The following is a 13,884-nucleotide window of genomic DNA, read 5'->3' as shown; positions in this document are numbered from 1 at the left end:
TAAACACAGCAAAAAGTACTCAAAATGTTTAAAATCGGATTGAATTTGCAAAATTTGGGGATTTGTCACAGTTCAAAGTTCACTTGGTCTGTCTTGTGACTTTTGCACAATTATTGCTACTTTATATCACTACTAAAAATGTGCAGTCGACACCCCGTCTTTCAGCCCATCATCACCACTGCACCATTAACACAATCAGCTACACATTTCTTACAGTCTGAACACACACGTTATGTGGACAAAAGTATTTGGACGCCTGACCATTAAACCAACAGGGACTGTAAAGTATTCAAATGCTTCAAATACAATACTTTAATATGGAGTTGGTCTCCCTTTGCAGCTATAACAGTGTGCACTCTTGTCTGGAGACTTTCAAGATTTTGGAGTGTTACTATGGGAATTAGTGCCCATTCATTCTGTAGAGCAGGAGTCGGTAAGTAAATGTGGCCGCGGGAATTGAATATTGGGCCAAAACATCGTATCTTCATCAGGCCTTCAAACGTCTTCAGTCAAAAACAAAACCCCACGTTTGCTGCCTTAAGCCAACAATAATGTGGACGTTGTCTTCAATCAGCAGCTTGTTATGAAGACAAATGTGTGTGAGATACAAACTTGTACAGTTGATATTTGTTTGCAGGGTTTTTAACTCTCAATTCTAGCAACAGAATCTCGAAACTGAATCAGTTCATATTTTTTCAGAATAAAAGCTCTAAAAAGATGGGAGACAAGCAAATAATGAGAACAAGATCATATATTTTTTTTTTTTTTTTTTAAATCATCTGCCAGACCAGATACTGATCCTGGCGGGTGCTCAATGGGGTTGAGGTCAGGGCTCTGTGCAGGTCGGTAAAGTCTTTATAGTCCTTGCTTTGTGCACTGCAGCACGGTCATGGTGGTATAGAAAAGGGTCTTCCTCGAACTGTTGCCACAAAGTTGGAAGCATAGCATTGTCCAAAATGTCTTGGGAACAAAGGGAACAAACTCTCAGTGTGAAGACTCGACGTCCTATAATCCTTTAGGAGTTTATTTGCTGAGGGTTTGATTTACCTACAACATGCAACCTGCTCCCTTGTTGACAAAAACAAACACAACACCGACACATGCTGCTTTTGTTCAGTTGGAAGTTTATTGCGACATAGAATTAATTTCTTTTAAGACAACAAGCACTTGTTTTGGAGTGTTAGGGACATCACAGCTGCTCTTCCGAGCTTTGTAGAAAGGTTAGTTTTACAGATATCACTGTACTTAAACAGGCACTCAATCTTAGTTACGGTTGGAAAGCTCATTTGTAAAGTTATATTTAAAAAAAAAAAATGGTCCTTAAGACAGAAATAACCATTATATTTGTTTTGGTATGTAAACTCAGGGGATGTGTGAGTTTGCCTCCTCGCACACCACCGCTTGGCTCCTTCCTTTCAGATCTTCACCTCAGGGATGGAGCTCATTGGCCCTTGTTGGCCTTGTCAAAGAGAGCCTTCAGCTGCTCCTGGGACGTGGCCTCCTTCTGCTGCATCAGGTCAGCGTGGCCTTTGGTGATGCCCCAGCCATCGGGTTTGGCCATGGAGGGGCAGCAGGGACGACCAGAGGCAGGCTTCAGGTTCTCCCAGTAGTCACGACGGGCCCTATAGGGAGGTACAGAGGAGTTCTGTAAGATCATTTATATCTGTCACACACGTCACGAGAGGGGAAGCAACATGACAGTCTCATGCTGGTTAGCTATGGCAATCCATGTGCCAGGCATTTCCCGTTTCTTGCGGGAAATCTTGGCATTTCCCACAAGAATTGTTTCAAACATGGCATGATGAGAATCGAGTTCTGCTCTACTCTCGTCTCCACATGTCTCTACCCTCCCAGGTCTGTGACCGAAGCCAGAAACAGCAGCAACAGATCTCATGTGTACGCCCCTTTATTAATTTCATACCCAGTGTTGAAACGGTGTGGAACAGAAATGTCTTTACCTAGCTCTGACCCAAGGCTTGGTGTGCATCTCCAGGCCACTACCCCAGCTGCCGTGCTTCTCAGAGCCAGCAGGCAGGAAACCCCTCTCAGGGGCCAGCTCCTCAGTCAGGGCACGGACGTGATAGGGCTCAAATCCACAGCAGCCTCCGATATAACGGATTCCAGCTTTGTACGCTTCGCGGGCATATTTGTGCATGTCCCACCTGGTCAGGATCCTTGGCTCCAGACCTGTAAAAGACACAACATTGTCAGTGAGTTTGTGACTCAGACATTTGTGACAAAACAAAACAAAAAATGTTGGTGGGTATTTGTACCGAAGGGGAACTCGGGCAGATCAATGAAACCCTGGCGGTTGCAGTCGGGGGTGTGGTAGGCCAGCGGCTGGCACATGTAGTGAGCCTTCAGGCCGGCCTTCTCCACTCCCGCCTTCATCATCTTCACGGTGTTCACACAGGTCTCCGGGTCAAAGTGGCAGTTAATGCCCACAATGTGAGCTCCTGCAAAAAAAGGAAAAACGATGATCAGGTCTCAAGGTTATCGAATCAGAAACCACCACACACTGATGTGTATTAACTCATGAGGGCATTAGGTTTGAAAGGTCTCATACGTAGGTCATTCATTATCCTCAGGTGTGTGTGGAGGAGGCATGTGTATAGTTTGTATCCTAATTTACCGACGTTGTATAACAGAAAAATAACGTGGATCTGAACCGTACCTGTGCCCGGGATATAAATAAATGCATTATATTCATTTAGATTGGACATTGATTACTTGATTTGATACTTAACACACGTTCCTTCACACAGAAGGAGTCAAAATGTACTGGTTTTTTTTGTTTTTTTAAAAGGTAAAAGGGGCTGTACATATATAAATAGATATATTTTTAGTGCTGCAACTATAGATTATTTTTATAATCAATTAATGGAGTACTTGTTCGGACTGAAAAATGTCAGAAAATGTTAATCCTGGAAATGATGTTCTCGTTTAGGGATTTTTTTTTGTCATGTGGAGCAAAGAAACTGGAAAATATTCACATTTAAGAAACTATTGAAAATATAAACTCAAAGCACATGCAGGTACTTGGACAGCTGCACAGGGAGTGCTTAGTTGTCATTGGTGGATAATGCATTTCTAATATCAGACCATCATGTTTGTGGGAAGCATGATTAAAACACCATTGTGAAATCCTGTTTATTGCATGAGGGTGAATTGTTTTTAGAATAATTTTTTTGGTTTTTAGCCACAGAGGCAGGGCTCACTCTGTTTAAAGTCAGGGTTAGGAGACCATGGGAATCCTGACGAGGTGTCTACACATTTAAATATCATCAGTCACAGCTGCTACTGACAGGCTCATCAAGCCCCGCCTCCAACCACTGTCTTCCCTCTCCCTTCCCTCAGTGTAACCTCAGGTTAATCATGAATGGGGACATTTACTTGGCAAATGCCAGGTCTATGAAACAGTGACAAATGTGTTATATTCCTTCCAGACTCAAGTCCCAAGAGCCAAAGTCTAATCTTCATTAACTGAGTCAGAGTCAGAAGCTGAGACTCAACCCTGACCCGACAATTTGTCTTACATTCACAGTGAGTTTGAGTTTTGTCGTACCAGCTTTGACGAGTTTGACAGCACAGTCTCCAGGGCTCACTCCATTCAGGTCTCCTTCAGGTCCAATGCAGAGAGATGCAGCCACTGGTTTGCCGGAGGTCTTCAGAACCTGGACTGCCCACTCAGCCTCTTCCACGTGCTCAAAGTACTGCAGGCAAACAAAACACATGAATTCATCTTATTAGAAGTGAAATCGTGTGAAATTTCTGTTACACTTTCTTGTAGCACATTGGAGTGTTGGGATTCAGATGAGTAATTTGGGATTAGGGCTGCAAAGATTATTTAATGACTCAATGAAATCGTCATCTATTTTGATAATTGATTATTAGGTTTTAGTTTTTTTTTTTCAGATTTTTCAGCTTCTTAAATGTGAATATTCTCTGGTTTCACTGCTACATTTGACCAAAAAAGTATAATTAAAACTGAAACAGTTTGGTTTGTGGTTTGTTTTGGTTTGTGGACAATTGAATTTTGACGAACGAAAAGACGAATTTCGGGAAACACTGATTGACATTTTATAGACCAAACAAATCGATTAAATCGAGATAATAATTAACAGATTAATCAGTTATAAAATTGATCATTAGTTGCAGTTCTATTTGGGATATGGGATATGTTTTGAGTCGGGGTTCAGTTCAGTATTGACTTTAGAATGTGATCTGACATGTATGCATTTTTTAATTTGCAGAGAAGATAATCAGTATAGTCCAAACAGTCAAATTCGGACAAATTAAATTGCAACCACTGAAAACATTAATTGTTCAGCCCTAAATTCAAAGTATAAGTTCAAAATAATGAAAAACGTCATCACAAAGAATTAAAATGGTTTGGTGTGTGTGTCAACACTTGCAGGTCCTAAAGCCAGAGCTCATGAATATAGGAATATACAATAAACATGAGACTTTTTCCACATGTTTAGAAAAAGCACAGGTTCACACTCATGATGGCTCTGTTCAGTCCACACGACTCAGGTGACGGCGAGCGCGAAACAATGAAGCCCAGACAGCAATCAGCCATGTTGTCATTTACACCTGTGCTTTTCCTTCACCTGTCAAAATGGAAAACTCTCACAGTTCAGCCGTGTTGTAGTCCAGTGAGTTTCAGCCGTGTCAAAAGAATGATGCTTGTTCTATACCAAAACAAAACCACCTCAGACTCTGAGAACCACCACAATGAATTACCCTTTCTGACAACAGAGGGCGCCGTTGCTCCACAAAATAACAGTGTAACCTTAAAGCTAGAATATGTCGCATCACTGCCAGGTACTGGAAAGCACTTGGTGCTGATGCATTTGAAGGATCCACGTGAGCAAGACTGAGATATAAAAATAAAAATAAGCTTCCATTGATCATTTCCAAGTTCCTGCGTGAAAATCTGTGTCTTCTGTGTGAAAAAGGCCGCATTCACCCACACATTTTACATTAACATGCACATTATGATACAAGAGTTGTGACTTTTGGCACTTTTTTTTCACAAAGTTACACAACTTGTGGTGCAGATACTTATTCCTCCATGTACATTTGTGCCTAGTTTTCCCCGAAAACTATACCAAATCTATACTTAAAGGCTGAAATGATGTTTGATGACTGGTTAATTACTTTGAGTGGGTTATTTAGTAAAATGGAAACCAATTCCTTGTCCTTGTTTTTATACACTGCAGTATTACTGTTCTCCGTGTCCAAAAACACACAGTTTCTTGAAGTGGAGTGACAGGAGCTCTGTGGTTATTTTTAATTTAGGAATATTTGCTTCTCTCAACTTGGGTCTGTTGATGCTGAACTTAATTTGGTTTTAATTTGGTGTTACTTAACGTGAGGAGGCACACATGGAAAAAAGAACAAGTTCTACAGGGAAAGGTGCAGCGTGACTGCGTGCGACTTTACTCTGGGAAGTTATGAAATGACATGGCTCATGTAGCATAGGCTATTTTTAAGTGAGTGTATGGTAACTCAAGCAGTTAAGAGATGCTATGAGAGGGCATGGAGGGGGGAGAGGTTACTTAGCCTGCTCAGCTGCAGCTTATGCACCCTTTGATCAGAAGAGACACTAGTTAATAGAGTGGAGATGGAGAGATGCTGCTTCTCTGAGCTTCAAATTTCTCATTTTGACTCAATATTTAAGCTGCATGTGCAGCTTTAATGCTCAATTCAATTTGTGTGTGTTTTACCAATTCTTTGGTAGATAATTAGGTTTTCTGACAACGTTTTGCTCCCTCAGTGACTTCAGGCCTGTGGTGGACGCACAGCTGGACTGTAACGCCTTTAAGGAGCCGCTGTTCTTCTACCACGTACCTCTGCAATCAAGAAGTCCACATTTTTGTTGACAAAGACGTCCATCTGTTTCTTGAAGATGGCCTTGACGTCGTCCTGGCTCTTGCAGCTGAGGTAAGACGGGGTCTGAGAGACGCCTCCTGCCACCAGAGCGTCACCTTCATTGGCCACCTCTCTGGCCAGGTCACACGCTGCTTCGTTTATCTGCTGGCCCTACGGTTCAGGAAAAACAAGACAAGCGAGCAGGGGGTCAACTTTCACACCATGTGTGATGATGAGCGGCTGCCGTGACAGAAACCCCCCCTTCACTCAGGACTCAGGAGGGGACTGAGCAGCTGCAGCCAGATCAGATCAGATCAGATCTACTCACGGTGAAGCGCTGAGCGTGTCCTCTGTTCACCAGTTTGTCATCACTGGCGTAGAAGGTGAAGGTCTGCATGACATTGGCGCCTGCTCTCAGGAACTCCCTGTGCAGCTGCCGCACTGCAAGAGCAAAGACACTGTGAGATATGGTGGATTTCTGACAACGTAAAAGAATATATAAATAAATAAATCACTTTCTCCACAGAAATCAAGATATTTGATGAACAGAAACTGCAAAACAATAATGAAATCAGTGTTTTTTTGCCAAAACAAAAACATTGTGTTGTTATGAACCACTATAATATTCAGTTTATATGAATGACTGACATGTGATGTGCATTGATTTTGGACACATGAATCAAACAAATGTATCGTTCAATTTTGGTTTAAGGAGAAAAATCTAATAGAATTAGTTGCAACTTTCGATTATTTTCATGATCAATTCATCTGTCGAGCATTTGTTTGATCCGAAAATCAGAACGCTTGTTTTAATGATTAAACAACAACAACAACAACAACAACAGCTCCGTACCGGCCTCCGGGTGCTCGGCAGCAGCCTCAGGTGTCCACGGCCCTGCTTTCACATAACCTCTCTTCTCCAGGGCGAAGACGAAGCCTCCGTCCCCGATAACGACTTCTCCTGCCTCCAGACGCTCCAGGATGCCCTGCGCGCGTGGAAGCAAAATGTGCGTCACAAAGTTGCGTTCACGGACACAGCAACACGCGCACCAAGTCTGTGACATGGTTGGCGCACAGTGTGCGCAAAAGAAAAACCAAACAACTCCAAGATGGAATTCAAGTGACTTAAACTCAGAATCATCTCACTTACTCTCTTTTCTCCAGCTGGTGCCATGGTTATTGCAGCAGTGACCGGCCCACTCTTCCCAACTACAGCGTCCTTGTGAGTTTGGAAAGGGCTTTGAGGAGGGATCCACGCTCAATTTATAATCAGAGAGGGGCGAGGTTTGTCCTGATGTCACCAAGAACCGCCCGCCTCTCACACAGCCTCCCTTCTTCTTCTCCTGCTTCTGCGTCTTCTGTTTAAAGACCTCCTTCTTTATCACGAGCAGTTTTCACAAATAATGCAAGACTCTGTCTGCGTCATTAATGTTTGAGATATTAGAACCAAACAGGTTTTTAACTTAAGATAAAAAGTCAAGAGCCTCAGGATCTGGGCCTTCATGGGGCCCTACTGTGTTTGATTTGGAGGCTCCATCCCACCACCTCAGGGTCACCTGTGTTTGAATTGTATTGATACAAATGTAACACTGTAAAGTGCATTAATTATAGTTGTGTTATTTACATTATTTAAACCGCCATGTTTTTTAACCTAAGAGGGCTGTCAGAGCATAAAAGTGTCGTCGTGTATTCGTGTGTGTGATACTGAACTTGGATTAAACAAGTAAATCACTTTAATGACAACACACAATGTTCTACTACAAAATAAAGCCAAATCCTTTAAGATAAACACTATTTAAAAATGTAAATATAATATCTAAAGATCTAGAATTATTGAATATGTTTAAAATGTTAGTTTTTTCTCCACAAACTGCTGCTCATGGTCAATAAAGATCAAAGCAGATTCAAATAAGAAAGGGAAAGAAGTTACATTATAAAATGAAAGTTAAAGCTGCAGTGTGTAACCTGTCTGTCTTGAGCAGAAACAACTTCACCCTTTAACCAGCGTATCGCAGTTTGCATCACTGTAGTAACGTAGTTACGTAGTGCTGGCACTTCTCACAAGATGCTGTTACTCTGTTTAGATTCATCTCTCCAATGAATTATTAACACCCAGAATAATCATTTCTCAGGGTTCATGACTTGACATTCACCTGTTCTTAGTGCTCTAGTCTGACGTTGTTGTTTCTGGTGTCTAGAGTTTTTAAATGTGACCAGCGAGGCTCTGCGTTGTGTGTGTTTTCAGCCAAGAATCAGACCAGTTTGCAGCGATGTCTTTAATCACTGATTTTCAGAGAAATATGTACAAAAGACATAAATCAGTAACGCGGCCCACTCCGACACCTCTCCGACGTCATAAAATGAAAGGGCGAGCGACATACAAGCTTAATATACATGATTTCAGAAGAATATATACAAAAGACAATATTTATAACAAAAACCCACGAAGAAGAAATAAAAGGGAGGGGCAACACGCAACACACACACATTAAAATCAGGTGTGATAAAATGAATACAAAAATAAATATTTTGAGCAATTATACTTACATTAAGAGATGACAAACTTATAACTGTTACATAAACAGGCAGATGATCCGCTGTGGCGCCCCCTAAAGGGAGAAACGAAAGAAGATGGACTTTGTGTTATTTAAATAAACAGATGACATTACTAACATGGTATCTATTTATTAACTGGAGGTTTTCATAATTTAGTGTTTAATGATTTAGTAAAACATGCTTTTATGGATAAGGGGAATACTGGCTGACTTATTTTATTCACGTTGTCTGGCAGCAGGCGCTGGTAAAACCAAAAAATGTGATTGTTACTGCAACATAACCCTTGTCAAGATGAGTGGACTCAGGTAGAGGATGGTGCTGGGTCCTGCACGTGGTGCTCCTCCTGTCTGAGGTGATGGACAATCAGCTGTTCTAAGGTCTTAATGACATGTACTGTCAGTGCAACTGGCCGGAAGTCACCCAGCGCGGTGGGACGTGTCTTTTTGGGAACAGGGACGGGACATGAGGTTTTCCAGAGTATTGGGAACCCTTTGACTGAAGTTTCAGGAATTTATTAAATCCATTCACACCAAAGATGTCACCGACAAATTGTGTACGACACCGATGAACTTCAGGAACAAGGTTGAGCCTTAAAAAACACACGTTCACAGTACATCAGTACATTTATCCTTCTGTATTTGTATTATGCCTATGATAAGTCCAACATCGCAGTCTTGTAGTGGAGGAAACGCTTTGCCGTTTCACATGTATTTGGGCACCAAATACTGGGATAGAGTTGTTAGTGTAGGCGAGAGGAAGGTCAATCGGGACTGTGGAATTAATGCCTCTCACACAAAGCTTTGAAACTCTTTGACTTTCCACAACTGTGTCCGTTCCCAACATGGTTGTTCATGTTGTAGCCTATAGTACGAGTACTTTGTCAGTGTGTAGAGAGCTGCTAACTTCCTCGCGTGTCAAGAAGTAAACAAGTGATTGATTGTTCATCAATGTCTGGAACAACCTGAGTGACAGGTTTTTCCTATTCAAATGCCACAGGAATGATGATGGCGACAGTCCTTCGCATTGTGGACCGACCTTCAAGCGACCTTCACATAATCTTTGCTGTCCTTCTAGTACGGCTGGAAATCGTCTCTTGTTATTCAGCATCTGTGTTACCTGGTGGTTCCAGCGAGATGCAAACCAATCAGGCAACTTTTGATTCTCCTCGCAAGCGTTTCATATCTGGAGACAGTGTCACGCGAGGTATGGCATCTTGGTAAACATTCAAGAAGTCTGAGAAATCCCTGAGGCCTTCTGAATGTTTTGGTTGACATTTTTTGGATCTCTAAAGGCCCTCTGGATAACAAATGACTGTCCATCTCTGTGATCTAGCTTATTCCAGGCATCCTGATATGCTTATTAGGAGCAGAAACCTTTCCTGGGCTTGTATCTTCCATTGATCATCTTCCGTGCTTCGTCCCTTTGCAGTGCAAGCACTTTTTTATCAGTTGGGTTATGTTTTCCACATTAACTTCTGAGCTCTTGTGCATTTTCCTGAACTTGTTTTGATTTGCTTCACTGCGCTGAACTCGTCGGTCTGGTGGTTAATTGACATGTGAGTTAATGTACAACTGCGATGGCAGTGATTCCACTTGTAAATTCTCAAAGGGAAAATATTGACGTTTTAAATAGAGCTGCAACTAACGATTATTTTCATAATTGATGAATCTGTCGATTATATTTCTCGATTTATCGCTTGGTCCATAAAATAGCAGAAAACCTTAAAAAATGTAAATGTAAAAAATAGTAGAAAACACGCTACTGCAGGAAGCCAAGGAGATATAGATATGTGCAATGCCATCAATACGAATATAAACATAAATAAACAAACGATACAGTAATGAAGAGTCCTTTACACGAGTTGGTAATCACTGGTGCAAAGGATCAAATATTATTTTCACCAGCAGCTCTTCCCTCGTTGTTCCGACAACGACAATTCTGTAAAAAAAAAAAAAAAAAAGCAGCAGAGGATCAAGAGGAAGTATTTAATGCTCCTGCAGCAGAGTGGACAACAACAGCAACAACAACACCCTCTACAGCAAAACAGTCGTAATATTACGAGAATAAATTCATAATATTACGAGAACAAACTTGGAATATTAATAAAGTCGTAATATTATAAGAATAAAGTCATAATATGAGAATAAAGTCATAATATTATGAGAATAAAGTCATAATATTATGAGAATAAAGTTGTAATATTATGAGGAAAAAAGTTGGAATATTACAAGAATAAAGTCATTATTAATCAAGCAAAGTCATGATTAATGCTACAACCAGTGACAAGATGAGAAACCAATTTTAAAATTAAATTAAATAATGTTACAAAATCTAATCCAATCCAATATTACGACTTATACGAAGTGAGGGCGCTGGAGTATAAAACGTCTGAAAAGTGCTCTGCTGCTGGTGTATACACACAAACGCTCCCTCAGTCAGGTGTGACGGTTTTACTCCTCTTAACTTTAAAACCATTGCAGTTGAGATACTTGTCAGTGGTTGTAATTCCACACCTGTCCACCAGCTGTCCTCGTGGAGTTTACCTGCGTCTGTCACCTGAACCTGCTGCAGTCTGTCCTGCCACTCAGTGCTTTGCGTCTGTCAAATGTCCTCCTGAGAGAATGAAATCAAAGTGTGTCTGTTAACCCTCAGGATAACGGTGCAATGTTTTATCTTTATTGTAATAATTCACAATGAGACTGAGACTCGACCAGATGAGACTCAATTCCCCCCTTTTTCTAACATACCTGATACCTACGTCAGGTTTCTACTTGGTCACATTTGTAAAAACACAAAAGAATGGTCCCATCACTCTTATCCCTTTTTATTTAAAATGCAAAAAACAACAATTAGAGGCCATAACTACACAGAACACTACTATTTATGTAGAATAGAATGGAAAGAATAGGGACTATATTGTGCAACCATAGTCTGGGCATTTCAAGAAAAACATTTGTAAAACAAAAATGCATTAATGAAAAAAAAAGTCACAGACATTAATGGACACACAACACAAACCCTGTCTACATGCGTCATTCTGCCCAGATTACCATGGCGATGAGATTATCTGTTTATAAAGCCAAAGATTAACACCACAGAGAAAGTCAAGTCAACTTTATTTCTCGAGCACATTTAAAAAATAACCACGGTTGACAAAAGTGCTTTACAGATTTAAAGGCACAGCAACACGAAAGGTATAAATCATAATATTAAAAATAAAATAAAAGTAAAATAGTGACATAATAAAATAGTAAAATGGTAAAAACTACATAGAATTGTCTGGGTTGACTATTTTTATCCTGAAGTGAAGGTCAAAGAAGAGGTGAGTCTGTAAAAGCGATTATTGCACTAAAATGTTATTAGACCTCAGAGCTTGGGATGGAGTGTGAAGAAGAAGAGATGCTGCCAAACTGTTAAGAGCTTTAAAAACCAACAATAAAATCTTAAAATCAATCCTTAAATAAACAGGAAGCCAGTGAAGAGAGAGCAACACTGGTGTGATGTGGTCTCTCTTCTTTTTTCCTCTTAAAAAAAGGGCTTTTAGTGCAAGTGATGTGAAACTTTCACAAATTCATCCTGCGGGCCGGTTCTGGCCCACGGACCATATGTTTGACCCCCCTGATCTAGTGGGTTGAATTGTGCATGATGTGGTGCTAATTCATCTTGCAAGTACGGTGGCCCTGAAGGCACGCAATAGAAAAATAAAGAAAACACATTTATAAACTTTATAAAAAAGAAAGTAGAGGAGATACTTACTGACAAAATGAACTTTTAATAAAGTATAATGTCTTCATTTGTTTAATTTTAGACGTAATTTTTCAGCATTTTTCAGCCCATGTTAGTCAGGATCAGACGAAGCACCAGCGGCAACATTTCACTTTAACTACAATCAATGGCACAAAGTGCCTGACAAACAGATGAGCCTCCATCAACCTGGATCGCAGTTCCAATCCTGTTCTTGAGTTTATCACGAGGTTTATCAATAGAATTGACGGATGTTTTCTGTGTCAAATGATCGGTGAAATTTGCTCCTCCGTGGCAGGAGTTCACTTTAAACATGCATCTCAGAGTTCATATGCAGCAGCTATCAGGGTAAACATCCAGTTCTAACCCGTTCACGGTCGTCCCAGGTGGGTTACAAGCTGTGATGCAATAAAAGGCTCAAGGACCAAATCAGAGATAAATGCTTCTTTAGACCAGGGCTGTTGCAACTGGGGAGGAAAGGCGGGCAAACGGATTAGCCCCCCCCCCCCGAGCTTGAGAGGCTTGGGGGTTGTTTTATGTACATGTTTTAAATTTGTGATTTCAACAACATCATAGTCAGGAAATGTCAGAAAGTGAAGAAAAATAAGAAGGTTATGGTTCAGCTTTATTGTTTTGCATATTGTTCTAAGTAAGCCAAATATTGGTAAATTCCAACCGTTATTTTCCACTCCTGTTTGTCCTCCAAATAAAATCATCACATCTTGTATAATTCTTTAATTATGTGTATTTATTAAGGCCATAAATTGTCACCTACCACCAGTATTGTAATCTACAAAGTATTTGTACTTCAATACAAAATTCACATATCTGTACTTTATTTGTTTATATTTCAAGCAAATTTTACTCCACTACATTTCCTCTAACTGTCTTTTTTACTCGTTACTAACACATAAAATCAGAAGAAGAAGAGTTAGTATTATGGTCTGTATTTATATACAGCTTTTCTAGTCTTGATGAGCTGCTTTATAGTACAGTTTTTATTTATTCACACAAAGCAACATGGGGTTAAGTGTTGCTCAAGAACACGCATAGATCATAGTCAGGAATTGAACCCACAACCTTCCAGTTGAAAGACAACTCACCCTACCACTAAACCACCATGGCTCAATCCTTATTCCTCACGTTTTTGATAAATTTACTACTAAAAGATCTAACTCTTTACTTTTACTTCTAAATCTTATGTACAATTTACATCCAAAAATGACTTTTGATACTTAAGTACAGTAAATGTCTTATACTTTAAGACTTTTACTTAAGTAATGTTATAAAAAAGTGACTTCAACTTCTACCAAAGTCCTTTTCTGGTAAAATACTTTTACTTTTACTCAAGTATCCCTTTATACAAGACTGTTTACTCTATTTAACACCCTAGCATTCTTGTTATTGCTGGTTGGTAGCATGTTGATTAAAAAGGGACAATTAAAATACTTATTTAAAACATTTGAACATAGGAGAGAAAGGGAGAAAATGCCAGACAAATGAAACGCATTTTTATTGATGCTCTCTAAGTTGTTGTTTATGGATAAACTCAATGTTCTACAGTGGACCTTTAAAAACCTTTTTAAAACAACATTAGGCTGCAGCGGCGTGACCTGCATTCACTGTGGCACATGAAGTGTTAACTCGGTTGATGTGGGTAAAGTTTCTTCACCGTGCACATGTAGGCGTTCCTGCGCCGCTATCTGT

General features: G+C 40.2%; 1 protein-coding gene across 1 annotated transcript; it reads right to left on the bottom strand.

Annotated features, from left to right (window-relative positions):
* Positions 1-1,104: 1,104 nt before the first annotated feature.
* Positions 1,105-7,160, bottom strand: bhmt (betaine-homocysteine methyltransferase). The gene is made up of 8 exons (XM_058618195.1): positions 7,028-7,160; positions 6,731-6,863; positions 6,206-6,318; positions 5,857-6,048; positions 3,566-3,713; positions 2,274-2,456; positions 1,959-2,187; positions 1,105-1,622 (listed from the first exon to the last, which is right to left on the bottom strand). Exons 1-8 carry the CDS (start codon positions 7,049-7,051, stop codon positions 1,442-1,444), a joined length of 1,203 nt encoding a protein of 400 aa, XP_058474178.1. The 5' UTR covers positions 7,052-7,160; the 3' UTR covers positions 1,105-1,441.
* Between the last annotated feature and the right edge of the window lie 6,724 nt (positions 7,161-13,884).

Source organism: Solea solea, chromosome 19, assembly GCF_958295425.1.
Source record: "Solea solea chromosome 19, fSolSol10.1, whole genome shotgun sequence".
Classification (NCBI taxonomy): Eukaryota; Metazoa; Chordata; class Actinopteri; order Pleuronectiformes; family Soleidae; genus Solea; species Solea solea.
Note: the sequence above shows the minus strand (reverse complement) of the source record. Positions and strands in the feature narration are given on the sequence as shown.